General features: G+C 33.5%; 1 protein-coding gene and 1 non-coding gene across 6 annotated transcripts; both read left to right on the forward strand.

The window, feature by feature from the left end:
- The first annotated feature begins 856 nt into the window (after window positions 1-856).
- LOC129882718 (probable inactive histone-lysine N-methyltransferase SUVR1) lies at window positions 857-14,023 on the forward strand. Of its 5 annotated transcripts, none has more exons than XM_055957139.1 (10): window positions 858-1,014; window positions 3,073-3,298; window positions 3,445-3,477; window positions 3,590-4,055; window positions 4,775-6,195; window positions 6,370-6,635; window positions 7,237-7,303; window positions 7,412-7,462; window positions 9,936-10,032; window positions 13,819-14,022. In XM_055957139.1, exons 2-10 carry the CDS (start codon window positions 3,116-3,118, stop codon window positions 13,833-13,835), a joined length of 2,601 nt encoding a protein of 866 aa, XP_055813114.1. In that variant the 5' UTR covers window positions 858-1,014; window positions 3,073-3,115; the 3' UTR covers window positions 13,836-14,022. The 5 variants fall into 5 exon arrangements, with proteins under 5 accessions (XP_055813116.1, XP_055813115.1, XP_055813114.1 ...); XM_055957137.1 differs by lacking the exon at window positions 13,819-14,022 and adding an exon at window positions 12,466-12,877; XM_055957138.1 differs by lacking the exons at window positions 858-1,014; window positions 13,819-14,022 and adding exons at window positions 1,039-1,581; window positions 12,466-12,877.
- Window positions 14,024-15,125: 1,102 nt separating this feature from the next.
- On the forward strand, window positions 15,126-15,197 carry TRNAN-GUU (transfer RNA asparagine (anticodon GUU)). Its single transcript has one exon. It is a non-coding gene; the product is annotated as a tRNA-Asn (tRNA).
- Window positions 15,198-26,351: the final 11,154 nt, after the last annotated feature.

Raw genomic sequence — 26,351 nt, forward strand, 5'->3', positions numbered from 1 at the left:
TAGTTTGGACTTCGCATGAAGCGATGTCCGGTCCACGCTTCAATTTGGGCTTGACGTGAAGGGGTTGTTCGAATTTTTGGAGGCTCCTCCACACTAAACCTTAGTTCATGCCTATATAAGGGTATTCTCTTGAAAAAGCATCTGAAATGTCTGTAAACTCTTGAGATATTCACAAAGAGATTAAAACATGTCAGACTCTTCTTGATAATCAAAATATTGCAAAAAGATCCACAAATTCTTTCATGGAGATTAAGTCCAAATCATCCTAGTTCGAGAAATACGTTACTAATTACTTTCGAATCACATAAAAGATCAAGAGAAGAATCAAGAGAACAAACCTATTCATACCCACAATGTTTATCACTAAAATTATGTTTCTTCATATTTTATTTGTGATTGTAATTTATTTTCTACAACTTTAATATTTGTTGCAAATAATTTGATCCATGCTTGTTGATTGAAGAATGCATTAGTGATTTATTTATATAAACTTAAACAATCCTTTTGCTTTAAAGTAACTTTTGGAATTGAGCTAATTATATTATTTACTTGTTTATATTGCAATTTTTTTTTTTTAGAGTTGGTTAAATCTTATACTCCGTTACTTATCAAATTTTGACGGGATATATCTGTTAAAAAATAATAATTAATATAGTAAATTTATTATTTTATCTCTATTAATTGATAAAATTTTAAATATATTTACTTATTATATTTTTAAAGATATTAACTCAATTTTAATAAATTAGAAATATAATAGGATGAGAAAAATTATGTTGATTTGTTAAAATTGACAAATAAATTATCCTTTCTTAGCGGTGCCACTAGTGCATATCAATTGAGTATCTGTCTGCGTCTTTGAGTTTCCCTATATACGCGCTAATATTCATCCACGTGGTAACACGCTCTCCCCCATCTGCCCTATTTCTCCTCTATATTTCATTGTCTCTGTCTCAGGTATCGACTGTCTCAATCTCATTCTTCGGACTCTCCGACTTCTTTAGTTTCATGCTCGTAAGTTCTCTTTCTCTGTCCTACATTTGATTGTTTTTTTTTTCTTTCAACCTGAAAGCAAGTTTTTCTTGGGTTTATTGATCATTGCATTGTCTAATTTTTTTGGGTTAGAAGTTAGAGAGTTGCATTTGTGGGTTATGTGAGTTTGGGTTCATCTGCGGAGACATTGTTTGTTGGGGATTTTATTTTATTTTTTAAAAAACTTTGCGGTAGTAGAAAAGGGTGTTTTCAGCATTTCGGATGCTGGTTTGCCTTCAACTGACTGAATTTTCAAGTTTGATTGGGAATGCTTATGATTGATTATGTGTCCATTTTGGTTGTTCCTTCCTTTTTAAAAATAAATAAATTTGTGGGTAGGGGAAGGGGAAATGGGAAAGGAATTGAACCCTCACCAACAATGCGAAAAGTTTCTTTTTCTTTTTTGATGACCGTGGTGTCCGGGTTCCACATGATACCTGCTACCTCGCACCAGCAACAGCTATCAAGCAACTTTGTCCACCAAGTCTAGATGGATGAGAAGAATCACCTCCTGTTTTTGTCTCCATTGGGAGAAACAGTGCCAACAAGGTGAAAGTTTAGTTAGTCTATCAATTGAGTTACTAAGAGTTCCCTTATGTGTGTTCCTTCATGCTTTTCAATGTGTTAAAAAATTTAAGTATGTTCTTCCCAATTTTTAAGGGTTTCTTTTTCATTGTAGAAAATCCCAAAATGTATGACACAATTATATTTTTTAACGATTTTGCAATTTTGAAGAATTCAGGTTCGTTCATGATTGTTGAATTTTGATGTGTTTTTTTCTACCAAACTAACATTCAACTTCTGCTTTCATATTTTTGTTTCACTATTACAAATTAATATTTTAAATTCTATGCCCTTAATAGGGGTTATTCACTAAGCACTTTTTAATCTGTGTAGAAAATCACTAGTGCAATAATTTTCTTATCTTGCTTTGGTTTTAATAATGTTTTAGCTACTCCACGTTCACAAATCCTAAATCAAAGCTCAAAGGTCGTCTTGGTTGATTTGAAAATTTTAAAACCAAGAAGGAAAAAGGATTACCAATTTGTAATTTTTATTGGAAAAAACCTAATTGGTCTAAGTTTGCTGCAGCTGCCAGTGTGATTCTGCAGGTTCAATTCTTCTTTTATCTTCCTCTTTCTAATCTTTGGATAGTGGACTTCAATCTCAGAAGCCAACAATAATAGGTTTTGCTATGGACACTTCTGATCCACAATGGTTATAAACTTTTACAGTTTCGCGTAATTCTATGCTTGGTTACCCTTTTATGCTTTTGTGATGGCCAGTTGGAATACTTGAACTGATTGCGTTAGAAATAAACAAATTGTTTTGGGTTGTCTTAGATGCACAATATACTCATACATGGTAAAGCTTTAGAATAAGCTCACAACAGAGAGATGCTCTTGTGTGGGTGGTAAAGCAACAGATGTCCATGTTTTAAGCTCACAGTGAAGATAGTAATTCCTGGTACCCCCCCCCCCGGCCTCTTTTTTTCCCCTTTCCTTTCTGGGTTGCGGAGAGAGGTGGGTGGATTTTATTTTGGGGGATCGAAAGGCAGGCTGGTCAATATGGCCAGAAGACAGCTCTTGTCAACAATAACATAATTTGCAACTTGATTCTCTCATCAAATGATGCAATTTTTTGGCGCCTTCTTGTTTGTAAATTGCTACATCCATTTTTGTCACACATCACGAGTTGTTGCGGACCATAAAGCGTGGTCTTTAAGTGGAGAAAGGTAGAGGGGTAGACCCATATCCACCGAGTTTCGAACCAGGTCCCATGTGTCCCCGGGATTTCTCGGTTATCAGAAAAAGAATTGGTGCCTTCATCATAGTCATGTTTCCTTATGCACCTTCCTTAAATTTTGTTTGTTTCTCCAAGATAAAATAACCGGGTGGGTGTGTGTGTCTATGGAAAGTATGCAGTTTCAGAAGGTATTGGTTATTTGTCATATCATGCAACATTCTAATCTAGGTATGACTGAAGGCCTTGTTCGAATTCTGTCTCTGATTCTGCTCATATGCACTCTGGTTTTTGTAGGCTCACTGAGTAATTTGGAGGTTGCATTTAAATCCATTAAAGAATGCCGGTCAATCCAAGAGTTAAGAAGGCATTTCGTGCTATGAAAAGTATTGGCATCGCTGAGGAAAAGGTGAAGCCAATATTGAAGAGCCTTCTAAAACTATATGACAAAAATTGGGAGCTTATTGAAGAGGAAAACTATAGAGCACTTGCAGATGCTATATTTGAAAAGGAGGAAGCAGAGGTTCAACCTATCTATCTTTATTTCTTTGCTTTTCTTTCTCTCACATTTCTGGTTAAGTCAGAGCTTTGATTTTCTTCTTTCCTTTAGCAAAGCGTTTAAATGTGCTCAATGGAGTCTGAATTCTCTTGATTGACATCCTATTGCAGGCGACGGAACATAAGAAGCCTGAAAATAATGAAGTACGAGATGTGGTTTGGTTGCATGTGTTTAATTTTAGTCTCCCTGTAATTTCTATAGGATCTGATTTTTTTTCCTTCCCCATGTCCCTTGTATCTTTTATTGGTCCCTTAGCCGCTTGAACAGCGAGAGGAAGTTTTAGAGGAAGAAGCAGTGCATGAGGAGCCTGAAAGGCCACTAAAGAGATTGCGGTTAAGATATCAAGAAGGTCAAGCTTCACCTTCCACTAACAATTCTAGTGCCGGGAATTCTCTTAAAAGGCCTAGACGGGAGGAGGAAGGTGAATTACCTGGACCTCGTTATCAGAACCAGTCACAAGGGGAAGCAAATCCTAGTTCTCATGGGAATAATCTTAGATTGTACGAAACTCAAACATCTCAAATCGTGGCCAGGGGTAAGAGTTTGGTTGCTGCTAAATCTTCCAATGCATCAAAACTCAAAGAGCCAAAGGCAGAACCAGGTGGACAACTATCCCCTAAACAGAAGATGTCGGGATCCCTTGCTTTAATCAAACCTAAGGATGAACCATATACTGATGATATGCCACAGTTTGAGGTTCCTATTGCTGTTATTCACCCAGGTATTTTTAATCTAGGATGGCCAAATGTTGGTATTTACTGTATCACGAATTATTTTTCTTGGTTATTAAAATTTGTTCTTCGATTTTTGTGACTATCTATTATTTCGTGTAGTTTGTTTTTCGTGACTATCTATTATTTCGTGTAGTTTGTTTGTAGTATTATTTTGTTGTAGTACAGTTTTGTTACTATCTGTTGTTTTTGTTACTATCTATTGTTCATTGTACTTCCATTATGTCTTTTCCTAGACTGGTTTTGTCTTGAGCAGGGGTTCTATCGGAAACAACCTCTCTACCTAACCTCTGAAGTAGAGTTAAGGTTTGCGTATACTCTACCATCCCCAGACTCCACTATGTGGGACTACACTGGGTATGTTGTTGTTGGTTATTACATTTTCCTTGGCCAATATACAATTATTATTATGGGAGTTAGAAATCAATACAAGACATAACTAGATTGGTTTACATAGTTTACCCATTTTGTATTTTGGGAGTGAACCCAAATATTTGGATAGTTCTTGGCTTATAGAAGCTATGGAGGTTACAAATTTAAAACTTTTGACATCTTGGTGGATCTCTGTACGGGATCCTGATCATTGTGCATAAATTAAGCTACAGTTCATATATTATTACCTTCGTTGGTCTATGATGTTCTCATCAGAAAGTTTCCGGGAAACATCTACAAATTTTCCCTTCTAAATGGCTTTGTTTTAATTCTTTAGAGCTGCCAAACAAGGGAGATACTTCAAGTGGTAATGCTTCAAGGAGACGTTCAGAAACTTCTGAACCTTTAGCGATAGAACTGAGAGGTGGAAGAGATTCAGGCGAGAAAATTACGACTTCATTGAATGGAGTGGCAACCAGTCGTGAGCTGGTAGAAGTCCAGGATAGATGTCACACTGATGTAGATATTGCCTCCTCACTATCTGGAGAGGTAAAAGTCTCCATAAACTGTGACCCAGCTCTTTGTAGATCAGATTTCCATATGCCAAGTCTAGAATCAGTTCTGAAGATGGTGGAGCTTAAATGTCTTAAATCATACAAAATCCTGGACCCTAACTTTTCTGTGATGAAGCTGATGAAAGACATGTGTGAGTGTGTTTTGGAACTGGGAACTCAACATAGTCCTAAATTGCAATCAACCACAGATGTTGCTGCAGAAAATGATTTTGGCTCTAGAAACATGACTGTTAATTCGTCAAATGAATTTATGAATTCTGAAATTGATGCTGGGGATGCTCAACAAAAGATACCGCGACTCTCTCCTCTTCACATTGGTGAAGACAACACTCATGCTGGTCATATTGCATCAATGGACCACTGTGGTGGTACTCCAGAAACTGATCAGAATGGTGTTGAACAGACTAATCCATGGAATATGGAGGCTCCATGTGAATTAATTCTGGGTGAAATAGGTTCTTTTGATTCCTTAAATGAGTTCCTGAACTCTGATCTTGGTGCTGGGAAAGCTCAACCAGAGATACCTCATCTCACTTCTTATATTGGTGAAGACAGCACTCAAGCTGATCATCCAGCATCAACGGGCAACTGTGGTATTGCTCCAGAGACCAATCAGAGTCGTCTTGAACAGACTAATTCAGAGAGTCTGGAGGTGGTTCCGTGTGAAGTGACTCCGCATGATGTAGGGTCTGTTGATGTCATTGATATAACCAAGGGGCAAGAAAATGTTATAATTTCTTTGGTGAATAGAGTTAATAGCAATCATCCACCACCATTCCACTACATAGCTTCCAATGTGGTTTTCCAGAATGCTTTTGTAAACTTTTCTCTGGCTCGTATTGGAGATGATAATAGTTGTTCAACTTGCTCTGGTGATTGTTTATCATTGTCCACACCTTGTGCTTGTGCACACGTAACCGGGGGTGCTTTCGCCTACACAAAGGAAGGCCTTATAAAAGAAGAGTTTCTTAAAGAATGTATTTCCATGAATCGTGACCCCAAGAAACACTGCCAGTTCTTTTGCAAAGAGTGCCCATTGGAAAGATCAAAAAATGAGGACATTATAGAAGCTTGTAAAGGTCATCTGATGAGAAAGTTCATAAAAGAGTGTTGGTGGAAATGTGGCTGTAACAAACAATGTGGCAACCGTGTAGTACAGCGAGGTATAAGCCATAAGTTACAGGTACGAATGTGTGGATGTTGCATTTCTCTTTGATCACATTCATGATGTGGGAATAGCTAATGCCTTAAATTTAACTGCTATTGTGCTTGTCCTTTGAGCTTCAAAAAGCTCCGTCCAAACCCATAGTTGGGTTTCCACTATTAACTTGCTTTATAATTGTTGCTCTTCTTTCAGGTCTTTATGACTTCGGAAGGGAAAGGATGGGGCTTGCGGACCCTTGAAGACCTTCCCCGAGGTGCTTTTGTCTGCGAATATGTTGGAGAAGTTCTGACCAACGTAGAACTCTTTGATCGTGTTTCACGGAGCCCCAACGGGGAGGAACATTATTATCCAGCCCTGCTGGATGCTGACTGGGGTTCGGAGGGTGTCCTGAAGGATGAGGAGGCTCTTTGTTTGGATGCTACATTTTTTGGGAATGTTGCCAGGTTCATCAATCACAGGTAAGTTCACAAAGATGGATCCTAAGTTTTATCTTTTTTCTGTATCTTTCCAGCTTGGGCTGGCTTAGTCATTAAAAACAAAAACAACAATCTGATTGACTTTTAGGTCTAAATTTCTGTTCACTTGCCCTCAAGTAAGTCTCATACTTGGCTTTGAACTAGATTTCGGTGCATCTTTGAACTTCTGTATTTTTCCCTTACTTTTCAAATTCACACAAGTGAGCTTTCTTTTTCACATTTTTTTTTGATAATTCATGGTGCACATCAAGCAAAGCCCATTATTGAATGTTCAATATCCTTCCCATTAAACATTCACATCCTGTTTTTAAAATGAATTCTGCTCACTTCATGCTTATTTCTTACATTTCCACTTCTAGCTCCTTTAACTACTCCGCCTCTGGCAGACCGGAGAGACCATGTGCCTAGCAATTTGCATTTTCTTGTCATGGAAGATTATTCAAAAACAAAATGGAGAAAAGAAACAGCAAAGAAAGCGGGCAAAGAGAACCATGCATTTTGTATCTGTTTGATGTTTAATCATACATAGATGTCACAAACATATGTTGATGCATTTACTTTATTCATTGCTGTTCTTGTCCAGATGCTTCGATTCAAATTTGGTTGAAATACCAATTGAAATAGAGTCTCCTGATCACCACTACTATCATGTAATGAATCTTATGCTCTCTGAATCTTTAAACTTCATTTCATCCTCAAGAGTCATTCCTTCACATTGACAGCTTTGTTGGATAATTTCATGTGATTGCTTGTTGCAGCTTGCTTTTTTCACTACAAGAAAGATTAAGGCAATGGAGGAGCTCACTTGGGTGAGTAGGCTTTGTTTCATTGTCACATGCAATGCGCTTTTTTGTTGCTTTTGATTTCACCTATAATAAGTACACTGGTCTGGTTTGCTTCGGAACAATTTTTATGTGTTTTCTGATCAGTGTGCTGACAATTCCATTTACATTGAGCCTATGTGACACAGAAAATTCTCTCCCTCTTTCATGGCCACATATCTCCCCGACTAAGGATGGGAAATCTTTTCCTGTTACATGAGTCAAATTGTCATTTCATCCGGGACAATTTCAACAGACTTCAGTTACATCTGTATTGGGTTGGCCCCCAGGGCCAGATTTGAGGGTTGGGAGGAGGCCATATTATAGTATTGTGCAGCTAATGTCCATTAAAACCGTAGCCATTTGTGCTGAATAATAAAGTATAAAAGAGTAGCTTGATAAGGCTTGGGGCAGAAATAACTGAACGAGTTCTCAAAAAAAAAAACTATGCCGAAAAACCTGTCCTACCCCACTAAAACAAATAGGAAAATAAAATTAATGGAATTTGTGTGTGTATAGGGCCTTGCTAGCCTACTACATGACTATAGTAGGTCAGCATTGTAATTACATCTTAGTTTACTTAAATACCCCTACTAGTGTACTGTAGCATATTCATCAAGAAGGCTTTCTATTGTATCAACTTGACCCCCCACCCCTCTTTTCTCTCTTCTCCTTCTCTCAATTCAACGGAGTTTGAGAATTTGGTTTCGTGGTTTGTTGGCCAATGTAACTTTTCTATTGTATCAACTTTAATATCACATTTAAGAATATATACACCCACTTTATTTCTCCAATTGCTTTTATTCAAGAAAGATTTTGTCCAAATGTGTTTTCATGGGTATACCCATTGAAGGGAAAAGAGAAATGGATGATGCAGTAATTTGGAAAGAAAATTTGGCCTGGTTTCAAGGAGATATGTTTCAAGCAAAATTTATTAAGCAGAGATGAAGTGGGTTTAGATTTTTGGGTAAAAACTATTTAGTGACTGGTACAACAAGGGCCACCATTGGCAGGCACGTCTCCCCATCATCAATGGCAAGTCCGCTGTCTGGCATCTCCCGATCTCCTTGCCATACAACTGGAGTTGGGTTACAATTGAGGGGGGAGAGAAGAAAAGATGGAAAAGAGAATTGGGTTTAGATTCTTGGTTAAAAAGACAAGAAAGACCCTCCTATCAATGTGTTGTTAGTGTGTTGGCCTGGTTGCTTTTGAGAATTAAAAAATGGAGATAATGCTATGCATCAGGTTAACCAAACCCATGTGTATACGTTATATGTATGATGCATATATTTTCTTTTATCAAGTCACTTCTTTATTTGCTTTTCAAAGAAAAGATGGGTAGATGCTTCTCAACTTTGGTTAATTTCTTTCACTCTTAGTACTTTAGAGCTTGTAATGATGTGATATATCCTGAAGATGAGAAAGTGATGTCTGTGTTTTAGGTTACTCTAATCATAAAGAGTTGAGCATAATGGACGTCTCAACTCTGGAATTATGATTACCTATATTGATCGTAAATGGAGTAAAATCAATTTTAGGCCCCTGATTTTGCGAGTTAATTCAAAATGTCAACTTTCTATATTCTTTATTGCGATAGTCAACAACACTGAATATGCCAAGAAGCAGCATAATTAGATGAATTTGTATTGATATCCTTGAGAGAAAACAGAAGCATGCATTTGAAAATGCTCAAAATTACCAATTGAAACAAGTCAGCAACACAGAAGTTGTTGCTCCAGAGAGTAGGGATGTCAAACTACTCCATTATGACAAGAATATTAGTAAGTGACGGTGGCTCACCATTTCAACATGTGTGGTCTTTTTGTGCCATGAGTTCTCGCTTGGTAGATAAAAAGAGGTGCTTGCCTCCGGTGGTGGATCCTGAATTTTCACCAAGGAGAAAGGTGGTTCGGAGGTTCGAAAAATAAAAATATAGTGCATGGAGTTTTTGGAACCTCTAGGTGAATTTTGAACTCCTTGAACCACTAAGTCAACCTCTAGTCTTCTAGTCTTGTGTTCAGAGGATTCAATTTTCTCTCTCTCTCTCTCTCTCTCTATATATATATATATATATATATATATATACATAAAAAGGGCAGCCCGGTGCACTTAAGCTCCCGCTATGCGCAGGGTCCGGGGAAGGGTCCGACCACAAGGGTCTATTGTACGCAGCCTTACCTTGCATTTCTGCCAGAGGCTGTTTCCAAGGCTTGAACCCGTGACCTCCTGGTCACATGGCAGCAACTTTACCAGTTACTCCAAGGCTCCCCTTCTATATATACATGAAAAATAAAAAAATTACCTTGTATTTTTTTAGGATAATTTTTTGTTGAGGGGGGTTCGGGTGAACAACCTTGCACCCCCCCTAGATCCTACTCTTCTTGCCTCCATACCTTTCAGAATATATGCTTTGCTATTTGGTTGTTATCTGCTTGATGAACTTTGGATTTGGCTCATGCAGGATTATGGTATTGATTTTGATGATCTTGAACATCCAGTCAAAGCATTTAGCTGCCATTGCAGTAGCAAGTTCTGCCGAAATATGAAACGTCCAAGCAGTAAGTAATATAAGTCATCTCCTGGTTTTTATGGTTGGAATTTGCAAGCTATTGTTTCCTCTTATTTTTACTTGTGAAAATTGTTCTAGTTGAGTCTTAAACTTGCCCAAATTCTCCAAAAGAAATCATGAATTGTGTCTATCTGCAATTATTGCATCCAAAGAAAACAAGTTTTTTCTTTTGTGTGTGTGTGTGTTACGACTTCTTAATGGAAGTTGGTAATTCTGGCATCCGAACAGATATTACCAATGGAATTGGTATTATGGCCTCTCACTAGATTCCTGAAAGAAATTGCAGGATCAGAAAGTTTGTTTGTTCATTAGGTTTCAGCAGATTCTTGGAAGGAATTGCAGAATCAGTAACTTCATTATTGTTCACCAGTCAACAACAAAATACCCAATGTAGTCCCACAAAAGTGACATCCTCATCAATCTCTCCATTTTTCTGGATAATAGACCCAAGATATGTTAAAATACCTCTCTTATGGATAACCCGTGTATCAAGCCTCACTTCCACGTCAACCTTATGCGTCATATCAATGAAGTTGCACTCCTAGTATTTTGTCTTGATCCCGCTCAATCTAAACCCTTTAGACTCCAAGGTTTGTCTCCAAACCTCCAACTTAGCGCTTACTCCATGGTGAGCCTCATCGATCAAAATTACTTCATCCACAAATAACATACACCATGGCACCTCACTTTGAATTTGCCGTGTCAATACATCCATCACCAAGGCAAATAAAAATGGCTTAATTGATGATTTAGTTTCTAATTATTTGGTTTAATGTACATGGTTGGTCTTTGTTATTTCATTAACAACTGTAACTCCACCAAAGGAATGATTCTTTGAAGTTAAAGCCTGTCTATCCCTGTGATGAAAATAGAGGTGGTGTTTGCTGTAGAAAATTGCTAAAAAATCCATATTTTTTTCTGGAGTAGCTTTTAACCTAATGCTAGAGGTACTGCAGAAACTGAAAGATTTTTCTCTAACAACGTTTAATTGAAAACAAATTCCAGAACTTTTTGACCAACAAATGCTACATAGGTGTGTCAAATGGTGGACGGGTTGAGTCAAGTTTCGGCGGGTCAAATGAAATGAGTCGATGAAATTGTACGAACGCTACTCAACCTACACTGCTTGAGTAAAAAAATATGGGTTGGGTCAAAATGGACAATCAACTAGTCATAACCAATCAACCGCAATTCAAAACCATTTCCCTTTTTTTTTTTTTTTGTAGTTCTTTAAACATCTAAATAAACCAAAAATCTTTTCTTTATATAGTGTGTGTTTTAGTATCTCTTTCAAAAAGTTAATTATATTTAGTTAAAAAAGTTCTTTTTTTTATAGAGAAAACATAGTGTGAAATTGTTGAGAGGAAAATACACGACAAACCAATAAAAAGTTCTTTCTTCATGTGAAAGGTTGAGAAAGAAAGATATAAATAAAATCTTTCTTTCTATCCATAGATAGAAACGAGTGAACTTTCATTTTTCTTAAATAAATAAGAGAAAGTGAGTAAAATTTTGAGAGAGGGAAATATACACCAAACAAAATAATTTTCCTTTCCTAAAAGAGAGTGTGTATGAAAGTATAGAGTAACAATTACATTCAACAACTGAACAAAACCAACTTTTTTCTTCTTTTCTTTATATGAGAAAAGTTGGTGAAATCTAGAGACACAGATATACCCATCAAACCAAACCAATGAATACATTTATTTTCCTTGCGGAGAGAGAAAGCAAGTGAAAGTGTTCAGTGTTGAGACAGATGTATATCCACCAAAGCGAAGTAAAAAGCTCTAGGTGAAGTTATTGAGTGAGAAATTTACTCACCAAACCAAAAGAAAAAAACCTTTTTATTTCTTTAGAGAGAAAATTGGTGAATAGACCCTTGTCGTCGGACCCTTCCCCGGACCTTGCGCATAGCGGGAGTTTTAGTGCACCGGGATGCCCTTATGTAGAGAGAAATATACCCCAAAACTAAAATGGGGTTTCCCTTTATGGATAGAGATTGTGCGGAAATGTGACAAATGAAAAAGGCAATATTTTCTTTTATTTTTTGACACAGATTTCCGCAATAGAAAGTAACCCGATTTTGTTAATGCGAAGAGTTTGTTTACAAGATGGGTGGTCTCTTTATTGTGGCTTGACAATCCTCTCACCTCTTGAGCTAGCACTTGGGGTTGAGTTAGGCCCAAAATCGATTTCTTTACGAAGTTGTTAGGTCCAAGATTCATTTCTTTACCGTTAAAGATGGAAAAAAATGACTGAAGGTCTTGTTGGTAACTTTTTGCACATGATGAGCCCTTTAGACTCCCTTGTGTATCCTCTCAATCACTTTTCATGAGTTAGTGCCTTACCGCTTACTTAGAAGTCATGAATGTTGTGCTAAGATTTGATACCCAATAGTCACTTTGTATTATGCTACATGTAGGATCTAGATCAAGAAGGTAGACCTGAGATGGTGATCTTCTCCGAGTATATTTTTTCCAGTTTCCTGATCTTGGGCGGTTCACGAAGCTGTTGTGTTCAAACTCAGTCATGGTGATGTTTTTTGTATCTCTGAAGGGTTCTAGCGCCGATGTGCATTATATGTACAAAATGTAATGCTTAACATGTTTCTAGTTGTTTAAATGACACTATTGAGGCGCTATTTTTGTATAGAAGTTTCAAGGATGTGGCTCAGAGCTGGATTAGCTGCATATTGGTTGTATATGATGATGTTTTTTGTCCATAGGACTACATGCTGGAATGCGTAACCTTCTTTTTTTGAATCTTACTGTTCTGCTACTTATTTTGTTTCCTTTGAGGTTAAAATGAATCTCACTATCTTTTATGGACAAGAACACTTTGGTGGCTATGTAAGCCTGTAACAGGGTTAAAGCTTACGACCCAAAATGTTTATACTTTCTGGGATACGATATTATGTTTTATTATTTTACTGGTGAAGATAAATGTTTGCTACCCAGCTATTAATACTAGCCTGTCTGTAAAAGCTTGGTCGAGTCCATGTAACAGAATTGCTCAACTGTTAAATAATGAAATGAAATTTAAGGACAAATTCACTACTTAGTTGAAGTGATATAGGTAATAGGGACCACATTCATTTCACTGTCCGTTTATATAGTAGTTTATATCGACTCCTATTGATAAAAGGCAAAAACCTCAAGTATGCTATCTGACTTTAAGAAATGGCTATGTCAAGCCAAAATCCCTAATCTTTATCTCTTTTGATCATACCAAAATCCCTTCATCTCCCTCAAGAAGCAGCTTTAATTGGGTATTTCAGAAATCGACGAAGTTGCAATTGGCCTAGCTCTCACAGGTTGTCGTGAAGATGACAATCTAGGGACTCAAATCAACAACTTGGCAGTTATTAATGGATTCATTCCTTGTGCAACAGTGAAAGTGTGGTTAGGTGATCGAACGGGAAAGGATCACATTTGTCTTTGTACTATTAGAAAAGATTTTTTAAAAAAAAATCGTCTTTTTTTTCCTTTCTAAGAGCTCTCATCCATTTTGCTTTGTTGTAGGGTTGAAGGTGAAAAGTGTTTACTTATCAACATATTTTTTGATATATTTGCACTTATTCTTTTAACTTTGAATACCGTTAACTCTCATGTCCCTGACTTTATTATCTTATGTGAAGCCTATGTGGATATGTTTTTATTTCAATTTATAATTTTTTCTCTAAAAATAATTCTTCTATCCGATTCAACTTAGCCCAATAGACCCATTTCCTAATATCCTAACTCCATTTTCCGTGCATTGATAAAAACTTGTTTAGCCCACGTGGCACAATAAAGGATAAACATATGGTGGCGAAGTCTGATGGGTGTGCAACGTCGACGTCCTCAAGCAAGGATGCCTTTGATGACATGGAGTAAAAGACAAAAGGGGACAAAGATGTCACAAGTGCATTGACGAGCTCGTACGGATTTGGGAATGTAGTCATTGGTTTTGATACTTTAGGGCTTTAGTGGATTTTTTTCCGTGGTTGAGGTTTCACTATTATAACCTAATATAGTTTACTTCATTCATTTGTAAAGAAATTTTGATTTCTAGCAATACAACGATAACACACTATTTTCTTGAGCAACCAGTCTATTTTTGTTCTTGTGCAGCATTTTATACGAGGATAGTCTCAGACCTGAAACTGCAACACTAGCATACGCTTGCACACATATGGTTAAACTATGAATTGCGTAAAATAATCCCAACTCACTTTAATCTCCTAAAGTCAAAAAAATTATACCTTCTATATGTTAATTTCCACCAATCTTTTAATTTAGCCAAATTTTAACCATCCAATTATTACTATTATTATTACTATTATTATTACTATTATTATTACTATTATTATTACTATTATTATTATTATTATTATTACTATTATTATTATTATTACTATTATTATTATTATTATTATTATTATTATTATTATTATTATTATTATTATTATTATTACTATTATTATTACTATTATTATTACTATTATTATTATTACTATTATTATTATTACTATTATTATTATTATTATTATTATTACTATTACTATTATTATTACTATTATTATTACTATTATTATTATTATTATTATTATTACTATTATTATTATTATTATTACTATTACTATTATTATTATTATTACTATTACTATTATTATTATTATTATTATTATTATTATTATTACTATTACTATTATTATTATTATTACTATTACTATTATTATTATTATTATTATTATTATTATTATTATTACTATTACTATTATTATTACTCTTACTATTATTATTACTATTATTACTATTATTATTATTATATTATTATTATTATTACTATTATTATTATTACTATTATTATTATTATTATTATTATTATTACTATTACTATTATTATTACTATTATTATTACTATTATTATTATTATTACTATTATTATTATTATTACTATTATTATTATTATTATTATTATTACTATTACTATTATTATTACTATTATTATTACTATTATTATTATTATTACTATTATTATTACTATTATTATTACTATTATTATTATTACTATTGAACTCTATGAGATCGAATCTCCTGTTCCTCAGTAGCTCAGTGGTAGAGCGGTCGGCTGTTAACCGATTGGTCGTAGGTTCGAATCCTACTTGGAGAGATTTGATTGATTCTAAATTCTTTAATTCAGAATAAAGTATTATTATTATTATTATTATTACTATTATTATTACTATTATTACTATTACTATTACTATTATTACTATTATTATTATTATTATTACTATTACTATTATTATTATTATTACTATTACTATTATTATTATTATTATTACTATTACTATTATTACTATTATTATTATTATTATTACTATTACTATTATTATTACTCTTACTATTATTATTACTATTATTACTATTATTATTACTATTACTATTATTATTATTATTACTATTATTATTACTATTACTATTATTATTACTATTATTACTATTATTACTATTATTATTACTATTACTATTATTACTATTATTATTACTATTACTATTACTATTATTATTATTATTATTACTATTACTATTACTATTATTATTATTATTATTACTATTATTACTATTATTATTACTATTACTATTATTATTATTACTATTATTATTACTATTACTATTATTATTATTACTATTATTATTACTATTATTATTACTATTACTATTATTATTATTACTATTATTACTACTATTATTATTATTATTACTATTATTACTATTATTATTTAATTATGGCTTCACCAATGTCATTTAATAAATCCTGACCATAAAGTTTTCCGTTCTGGTCTTTCTGAATTAATTTGGATCAAAATTTGGTATGGAATAATCTGTAAATACATGGCATACTGTCTGAATCAGTGGTAACTTCAATAGTCCACTTAAAAATTCAGGGGATAGAAAATTCCATAAAGAAATTCGTTAATGGTGTTCCTACGAAAAGTCTATCTTCCTTTTCTAATTCAGAAATTTTGGGGATTGCCTCTAGCCATAAAGTAAATTGATCCAAAGAGAATGAGGGTAAAATAGAATTACTAGGGCCGAAAAAGGACCACCACTTTACAAACCAGGTAGGAATTACGGTGACTTTGAAAATCTGAGGGCAAATTTTTATGAACCAGGAATGTCTGTGGTCACCATTCTCATAATACAGAGTTTTGGTAAAGGCTTCGACATAGTCCCAATAATTAAAATTTACACTGATCTTGGCAATAGGATGAGTGTATTGAGAATCTTTCAAAGTACTTAATCCCCACTCTTCAGGCAAAATCAATTTTTTGATTATAATCTTAGAATATGTAAAATATCGACCGGAAAGAAGATTCGCTCACCCGAGACTCGACCCCCAATTTCCCCTGTAAGTGGGGGTCTGTGGCTGACTGATATTGGCCATCGCCAGGCAAGGTCGGCTAGTGAGACGATGGGGGATAAGCCCCTTCTTCCCGACCTTTGGCAGTCAAAGAAAAATACGGGGATGACTTGTGTCTAGGGGTGAAAGGCCAACCAAGTGTCAGTGAGAGCAATTTGAGTATCCCCCGTTCGTCCTCTTTTTCCATAGTAGTCATCCAGTAAGAAAGGGAAAGACCACTTAGCACAGTGGAATAGGAAAGAGAGCGTCGAGCACAACTTTCGTGTCACCAGAAATCCTTTTTCGTTTATTGGGGCCTGCACAAGCGGTGGAGCATGTGGTTTAATTCGGTCAAGCTTGGGCATACTAAACAATGACCCAATTGAGACCGTGGCCACACCTTGATAAAACTTTTTTGCTTACTGTAGCATAGGCTTCGCTTGTCATTGGATTGGAAGCCGCAGGCGATGCCTTCTTGCTTGTGTAGCTAGCCTTGCCTGCTTAGTGCGGAAGTGCGTAAAGTAGGCTCATTTTTTACACGAGATAAACCTTGGTTTGGTGAATTGAAGTTGGCCTGAGATCGCTCGCCAGTTAGGTCAGATTGGAGCAAGATTTTTTGAGAACATATTCCCCATATTCGGGGACAAGGGGCGGAACGACCTCTCGATCTACTTACTGCAGCCCAGGAAGAAAAACGAGAAAAATCTATCAAGACCTAAAACAAACAATACCATCTCCCAGGGAGTTCTCTTGCGACCTTCCACGCCAAGGAGGGTTGAAGGGATCGATCTGAATCTTGAAAGACTGAGCCCCCGGCTAGCAAGATTTAAGATTCTTTTTTAATCTATCATATAAAATAACAGTGTCCTTAGCTAAGTCCTTAACAAAAGGAGAAATATAATTCAAACTCCCTAAAAATCTTTGTAACTGTGTTTTATAAGTTAAAATATCAGGAAATTTAGAAGCAAATTCAATACTCCTATTTATAGGACTAATCTTGCCTTTTTCAATATTATGACCTAAAAATCTAACATTTGTTTGGAAAATAGACATTTTCGGTTTAGAAATTACTAATCCATTCTGAATAACAATCTTTTGAAATAATCCAAGATGACGAAAATGTGATTCAATGTTTTTCGAGAATACGAGGATATCATCAATGTAAACAATAATGAAATTAGTAAATGGGATGAAAATATTATTCATAATTTTCTGGAATTCAGAACGAACATTCTTTAAACCAAATGGCATAACATTCCATTCAAATTGTCCCATGGGAACATTAAAAGCAGTCTTATATTTATCAGGCTCAGAAATCTGAATTTGCCAATATCCAGACTTTAGATCAAACTTGGAAAAAATAATAGCATCATGCAATCTGTCAAGTAAATCTTTTTTATTAGGAATAGGATACCTAATCCATTTTAAAACTTTGTTAAGAGGTTTGTAATTAATGACTAATCTGGGAACACCTCTTTCTTGTTCAGCATGCTTGTTGACATAAAAAGCAGTATAAGACCATGCAGAGTTAGAATGTCTAATCAATTTTTTGTTTAGCAAATTATCAATCTCAGATTTGCATAATTCTAAATAATCAGAATTCATTTGACAAGGTCTAGCCTTGGTAGGAATATGCAATTCATCAAAAGAATCTTCATATGGTAAAGTAACAACATGTTTTTTCCTATCCCAAAATGCACTAGGATGATCATCACAAAATTTAGAACAAATTGATTCTTTAAAAATTCTATTTTTTCCTGTAATTTAGGATTCTTCAAAATAACATCTATTTCCATCAAAGAAATCTCATTTTTTATAAAATCAATTTGTTAATTTTTAAGACCAATTTATCAACAATCTGATTAATAGTCTTAGTAAATGGTTTAGTAATAAAATTTAATTGAAAATCTTCATTTTTATATGTACCAACTAATTTAGTATTATCCCAAAATTTCAGGGGAAAGATAGCATTCATAAATGGCACACCTAAAATAAGAGGGCTGGAAATATCTTCAACAATCATAAAACTTTGAGGCAGACAAACACCATTGTTACATAGAAATGCTTCAGATAATTTGTAACGCGGTTTCATCTTACTACCATTAGCAGATCTCAAACAATGAGTAGTTTTATGAAAATATCAGAAAGGAATAATACCTTCTTGTACACAATTAACATCAGCACCACTATCAAATAAAGCAACAAATTCTCTTCTAAAATTATAATCTATTTGAAGAGTAATGTTAGTATAAAATTTTTGAGAAGTAATAATACTAAGTTTCTGTAAAAATTCATTGTTGTCATCAATTTTAATATTAGTCAAAAAATCTTCATCCGGTTTTTCTGAATTTGGTAAAATAATTTCAGGTTTATTAGTCTGTAAGAGTAAATCAAAAGACCTGTTATCTTCCAAACTAGAAATTCTTTTATCAAATTGTTTGTTCTGTTTTTTCAGGGAAATAAGTTCTTCCTTTAAATTTTTTATTTCATGTTGTAAATCCGAAATTGTAATCTCTTTCACACTAAAATTCCTTTGGTTTAAAATCTGTTTTAAATCAGCCATCGAATAATAGGCAGGTTGTTTAATAATATCTGTAGGCCTTTCATCTATTTTGCTACTACTAAAACCTTCATAAAAAATGATATCAAAAATCTTATTTCGTAAATCTTTATCCTTAACAGTTTTTAGAATATCAAAGATCTTGTCATCATCAATCACAGAAACATCCAAATCTTGGAAATTAGACAGCAAATTATACAGATTATCATCTTTTTCACAAGTTAAACCCTTTTGTCAGGGTATACAATCATCAGAAAAAGATCTATTAGAATCTGAATATAAATCTTAATTTTGTAAAGCATGCACATGATTTTTAATAGAAATAGATGAATTAGAATCAGAATTAGTGCCAGTATGATCAGAAGAAGAATATTCATGCTCTGAATCCAATTGTTTAATCTTTTCCTGAGTTTTACACTCATTAGCATAATGACCAAATCTACCACATGTATGGCATTTAACATTCTTTTTATAATCTTTTTTCCCAACTTTTCGTTTATACATTTTCCTATATGTTTTTAGGAAATTCTTTCAAATCAGACTTAGATAAATCACGACGCTTAACTTTGCGAGACTTTTTATAGAATCTTTCTTTAGAAGGATAAACATTCTTTTTCCTAGCAGTAATAGGCATATCAATAGTAAATTGATCACAAAATTCACCCAATTGTTACTTTTCATTTAATCTATTTTTCTTAATATGATAATTTATCTTAATATCATTGCAAACATTTAAACCTTCTTGGGTACAAACACTTATAATCTTACCATAAGTCAGTTTTTCATAAGGAATCTTTGTTTCAGTACCACGAATAGTCTTTCTAACACGTTTAGCAAAAATAGAAGGTAATCCATCAATAAATTTAGATTTCCAATGTTCATGACTACAATCATGTAATTCCATGACTTTACTCAAAAAAACATCTTTATACCATCTAAAATCAGACAATTGTCTACAGCGTATATGTTGTAAAGTAGTTCTAATCATTTCAGCTTCACCAGTTCATCTATCACAGAAATATTCAACCATTGTAGTGACTAAAGTATAAACAACATTGGCCCTTTCTTGACCTTCAGAAGTAGAAACAACAGTAGTTTGATAAGCTAATTGACCAGTTATAGTCTAAACTGTTGTAGTATTCATAATCGTGGTTCGGTGTTCCTCATTTAAAAAATTATCCCACCAACCTTTCAACTGACCCGTAAAACCAACAACAATCATATAGGCAATTTCTTTGTCAGAATTTTTATTGACCTTGGAAATTGTACTATACATTAACATTCTATGTACAGTGGTGAAAATCTGTTTATCATTAAAACCATCTATATTCCATTCATAAATTTCTTGAGAATTATAATTGTTATTAAAAATATGCTCCCGTTCTTCATTCAAAACATCAACAGGAGTAGGCCTATTATAATAATACATGCGTTGAATAGGCTTATCAACCCATTTAGTATTAATCCTATTCACAGAAAAATCATGTCTTGCATGACGATTAATAAAATCTTCCTCTTTTGCAGATAAAACAGGTTAAGGTTTTAAATCCAAGTTCTTGACATGAGAAGACAAATCTATATTTTTTAATTTTTCTCGCAAAAGTTGTTCAATATCTTCAGAATATTCTATTTTGAAATCTGGAATTTTGGGAGGTGGTTGTAAAGTATTTCGAACAATTTTTTGTTCTCCCTTTTCTTTTTTATGTGTAAATAAATTAATTTTTTCTTGTAAAAGTTTTATCTGCTTTAAAGAATTATCAAGATGTTTATGTAAAGACATGACATGCTCACCCAAAACACTTAAATAATAATTAGCATAATTCTGTTGTTTTAGTAACAAATTGACATGCTCATAATTTACTAAAGCATTCTTATCATTAAATAATTTGACAAAAGCAGTAAAATTGATTATTTTTCCTTCTTTATAAATTTTAAAAGATTGCATTGGAGGTAAATAAGAAATAACAATATCTCCAGTAGATAATCTATATGCATGTTCAATAACAGATAAATATTGTCCCACATATTTAATCATAAACCAAGGTACAAATGATAACATAATATTTTCGTTGGCCAAATCAGCATAAAAATCTTCTTGAAAATATTTCTTTTCTTCTGGGGAGAATGAGGGGAAAAACCACTGTTTAAAAGGTTTCGATGTTGGACAAAAAAACTCTTCAGATATTCTTTTTTTTGCCGGTGACCCTGGACTAAAATCAATAGGTTTACTATCCATCTAAACCATTTAAAAAATTTATTTCAGAATCTGTTGGTTCACTTTGCTTTTAAATGTAAAAATAAATGGTTATAATTATTTATCCGATACTGAAGTGATTTGTATTTGTACTAGAATTGTGTATTGACATTTATATACTTTATCACCTAGGTGTCGTATTGCTGACCAAAATAATGAGACTGTATTATTTAAAAATAATTTTTCTAAGTCTAAAATTATCACTCGTCAATTGATTAAATGGGAAGAAATTAATTTCCCTGAAGAATGGGTTATTGAGGAGGCTGCTGTCCCTCAAAATATTATTTATGAAGAAATTTGTGAAATATCCCAGACTTCTGATAGAACTGTTAGACTTCGTTTTAAAAATAATGATATTCCTAGAACTACTAATTCTTCCTCTAGATTAACCAGATATGTTTCTTTATATATCTCTTCTGCTAATTATTTAGTAGATATACCATCTAGGGCATCTACTTCTCAAATTAGAGAGACTATTCCCTAGAGATTTGATCATATAATAATTGATAATCAAAATATTGCAAAATGAGGAGATTTTTCGAAGCCTCATAGCACCCTTCATGTACCTCCAATCTTTCCCCCAAATGCTATAATTAGCCCACTACCATCACTCTCACAGTCACAACCATACAGTCAAGCTTATCAATCTAACTACCTCACTCACATCTAAGAGTTGTCATGGTTACTCTAACACGTATACCCTCATCATTGTATGAGCTCTTTCCCAGAGACACACTAACATACTCTTACCTACCTATTGCTCATCACAAGTTCTCATCTTGCTTCTCCTCCACACATTTATTCTCGACTAGACAAGTACAACACAACTATTACAATCGGGAAGCACTCACTCTCTCTCATCTACTCTTGCTCAACTCCGTCTACTATCATCTTGGCCAACTCATCACTATCGAAAGCTCAAGACTTACTTTGGCTCATTACCCCATTATCTCCCCCTTAGCTTAAAGGCATCAACTAAAGGATACTAACTAGTCACCCAACACACTCACAATTTAGAACCTCATATAACTCTATACTATTTCATATACATATTTTAAGCCTGTTCTCACCAAATGACTTAGCCTCAACTCACTTCTTACATTTGAGGGTCACATACCCCTCCTTTCATGACGCATACTCCTTACAAGTCAATATCTTAATCTCTTGCATGTGTCATGTCAAGCCTACTGAATCAAGCCTTAAAACTAGCACTATTACAATCATTCTCTACATCTCGTTACTCACCTTATAGATACTCCACTTTAGTTGTAGGCCTCAATCAACCACCATTCTTACTACTTCAGTTCTACTCCTCTAACTCCCTCTTTCTACCTCTACAATCATTCTACCAATCATAGCTCACTATACCTCAAACTACATTCCCTTGAATGGTAAGACTTGTCACTCAGATATGCAATTTTCCCCTCGAAGGTGATATTCGAATCAAGATGTAGGGATAGGATTCTAGGATACATCTCGCTCTGACTCAACGCACGATCCATACGAATGAGAGTACATCCTTCCAGATCAATAGAGTTATGCACAGTAATCGGCTCCTCTCAAGCCTTGTGCCGTCTCTTCCCTTCCTCCAGACTTTATCTTAACTCATCAACAAGAATCTCATATCTACCATTTCAACTACCTTGAGTATGAGGGGCAGTCAAATGAACGAATTAGAAGGGAACATTTATAGAGTTAAACTCTATCGCACGAACTCAGAATATGAAAGAAGGGAAACAAATTCTTAATGTCCTATAGCCTCCTGATTATAAGTGTGGTGCACAACACACCCATAAGCAAGACTCTACTAGACATGGCTTCATAGACTCCCTCGGACACTTGAAATCTATGCTCTGATACCATATTTGTCATGCCTCAGGAGGGTACCCTAGACGTAACCGGCACTCAGAAACCATTTTTGGCTCCCAAGCGAACCACATAACCTGATCACACATCCATTCATTCATTTAATCAGCGGAAGACTTAAAATAAAGAGAAATATTTGGCGGGCAACTCCAATCGTCAGTCTAACTCAAAGAATAAAGGCCATGGGCCAACAAGTCAAACTTCAATCTTTGTCATTAAAATAGTTTGACAAGAATAATTTCAAGAAAAGAAATACTCAATCGACCCATCACTATCTAGTCTATGAAGCCTCTATCACTACTACCTAATTGGTGCCAATGACATGTTCATGGCTACCTCAAATTAAAATAGAAAGGGCTAACTCGATGTAAGAATACATAAGCGATGTCCTCCGAATGTAGGGAAGGACTCACCAATGCGCTGAGTGTGTATAGATCCTCAATGGTGCTTCTATTGACGATCTCTTAAACCTGTCTCTACATCATTAAAAGATGCAGGTCCAAATGGACGTCAGTACGTGGAATGTACGAGTATGTAATATGGCAGAATGAAACATACCTCAAGGAAGAATAACGTTGGTTCAAATATCTCAAAATCAGAAAGATAAAAGAGACTCAAATAAGGCGTCATAAGTCTAAAGTAAGAATACATTTTTAGACAAAGACCAATCACACATCATACAATCCAATACAATCATACACAATACAGTTCAATCAAATCGTATACCATCCGATTCAATCCAATCGTATACAATCGGTTCAATCTGGTCATATACGATCCGATCCAATCCAATCATATACCTTTCCATCGTACACTATCCAATCACATATCATATAATCCAATCCATCACACATCACCTAATCCAATCATATTGTAAAACATTCACATTAGATAATGCAACATTCAAATTTGGATAGACATTAAAATACACAGCACCATAAGCTAAACTAGATTGTATTGTACCAATTAAAGAATTGTTCCAATTTAAATTTCTACCATCTCTTAAAGCAGCAATAAAAGATTCAAGTAAACCTTTTAAAGTTAAAGGTTTAAAAGCAACTTGTACTAATCCAATATGCAAATAATTAAAATCTTTATGTTTATAGTAATCAATATCATCCTGAGTAAATAAATGGAAAATATCACTTTCTTTTTCCATGGTAAAACTTAATTCAGATTTCTGAGCCTGATAAATATAAGACTGCTTTTAATGTTCCCATGGGACAATTTGAATGGAATGTTATGCCATTTGGTTTAAAGAATGCTCCTTCTGAATTCTAGAAAATTATGAATAATATTTTCATCCCATATACTAATTTCATTATTGTTTACATTGATGATATCCTCGTATTCTCGAAAAACATTGAATCACATTTTCGTCATCTTGAATTATTTCAAAAGATTGTTATTCAAAATAGATTAGTAATTTCTAAACCGAAAATGTCTATTTTCCAAACAAATGTTAGATTTTTAGGTCATAATATTGAAAAAGGCAAGATTAGTCCTATAAATAGGAGTATTGAATTTGCTTCTAAATTTCTTGATATTTTAACTGATAAAACACAGTTACAAAGATTTTTAGGGAGTTTGAATTATATTTCTCCTTTTGTTAAGGACTTAGCTAAGGACACTGTTATTTTATATGATAGATTAAAAAAGAATCTTAAATCTTGGAGTGATTTACATACCACTACTGTTAAAAATATTAAATTGAAGGTTAAAGAACTGCCTTGTTTAACTTTGGCTAATCCTAATTGGATTAAAACTGTTGAAACAGATGCTTCTGATATTGGATATGGTAGGATTTTCACCCAGTATTCTTCTATCGATAAAAAAGATTTTATTATTCAATATTATTCTGGTAAATGGAATAATAGCCAAAAGAATTATGCTTCTGTAGCAAAAGAAATTTTAGCTATTGTTAAATATGTTTTAAAATTCCAAACTGATTTACATAATCAAAAATTTGTTATAAAAATAGATTGTCAAGCTGTCAAATTTATGTTTAACAAAGACTGTAAGCATAATGTTTCAAAACAAATATTTGCAAGGTGGCAAGCCTTATTAGCCCCTTTTGATTTTGAAATCGAATACAAAAAGGGACTTGACAATAGTTTGCCTGATTTTCTTACTACAGAATATTTGAATTAACTCTGTTTATAATATAAATTATCTATTGGAGATATTGTTAGACATGACATGATCACCCAAAATACTTAAATAATAATTAGTATAATTCTGTTGTTTTAATAACAAATTGACATGCTCACAATTTACTAAAGCATTTTTATCATTAAATAATTTGACAAAAGCAGTAAAATTAATTGTTTTTTCTTCTTTATAAATTTCAAAAGATTGCATCGGAGGTAAAGAAGAAATAACAATATCTCCAGTAGATAATCTATTATTATTATTACTATTACTATTATTACTATTACTATTATTATTATTACTATTATTACTATTACTATTACTATTACTATTACTATTACTATTACTATTACTATTATTATTATTATTATTATTATTATTATTATTATTATTATTACTACTACTATTATTATTATTATTATTATTATTTTTATTATTATTGTTATTATTATTGTTATTATTATTATTATTATTAGTTCTATTATTATTATTATTACTACTACTACTACTACTACTATTATTATTATTATTATTATTATTATTGTTATTATTATTATTATTATTATTATTATTTATCCCTTACTAACACTTTTATTAAGTGTCTTTATAGGTACCCAGAGTTTCTCCCTTAGAAAGCTATTTGAATTAATTTCGAATAATATTTTTAATTTTCTATTGTGTATATTATTGACATTAGGCAAAACTTAGGCCATAAATACTTACACAAAGAAATTTAATTAATTTAAATATTTGGATATATTTATATGTTGTTGATATGGTATTGACTAATTGGGTGATTGTGGACTATATGGAATTATATATGAATATCTATTCTATTTTCACTCATTACTTGTGCATAAATTTATCTGTGATGGTTAAGGAAGTGATATGAGTGAGATACTGGATATTGAGACTGAGGTTTCTACCAATCGAGTTGATTTGCTGAGGTTTTTTTGGTGGCCGAGGTCTTTTCTGGTGGATATTATGACTAAGGTCTTTTTCGGTGGATGTTATAGCCGAGGTCTTTTCCGACAGATACATGGTCTATGTGAGGCCCCCATGGGTTCCGGTCTGAGGTGATCAGCGGATG

The sequence above is a fragment of the Solanum dulcamara genome, chromosome 3 (genome assembly GCF_947179165.1).
Source record: "Solanum dulcamara chromosome 3, daSolDulc1.2, whole genome shotgun sequence".
In the NCBI taxonomy this organism is placed as follows: Eukaryota; Viridiplantae; Streptophyta; class Magnoliopsida; order Solanales; family Solanaceae; genus Solanum; species Solanum dulcamara.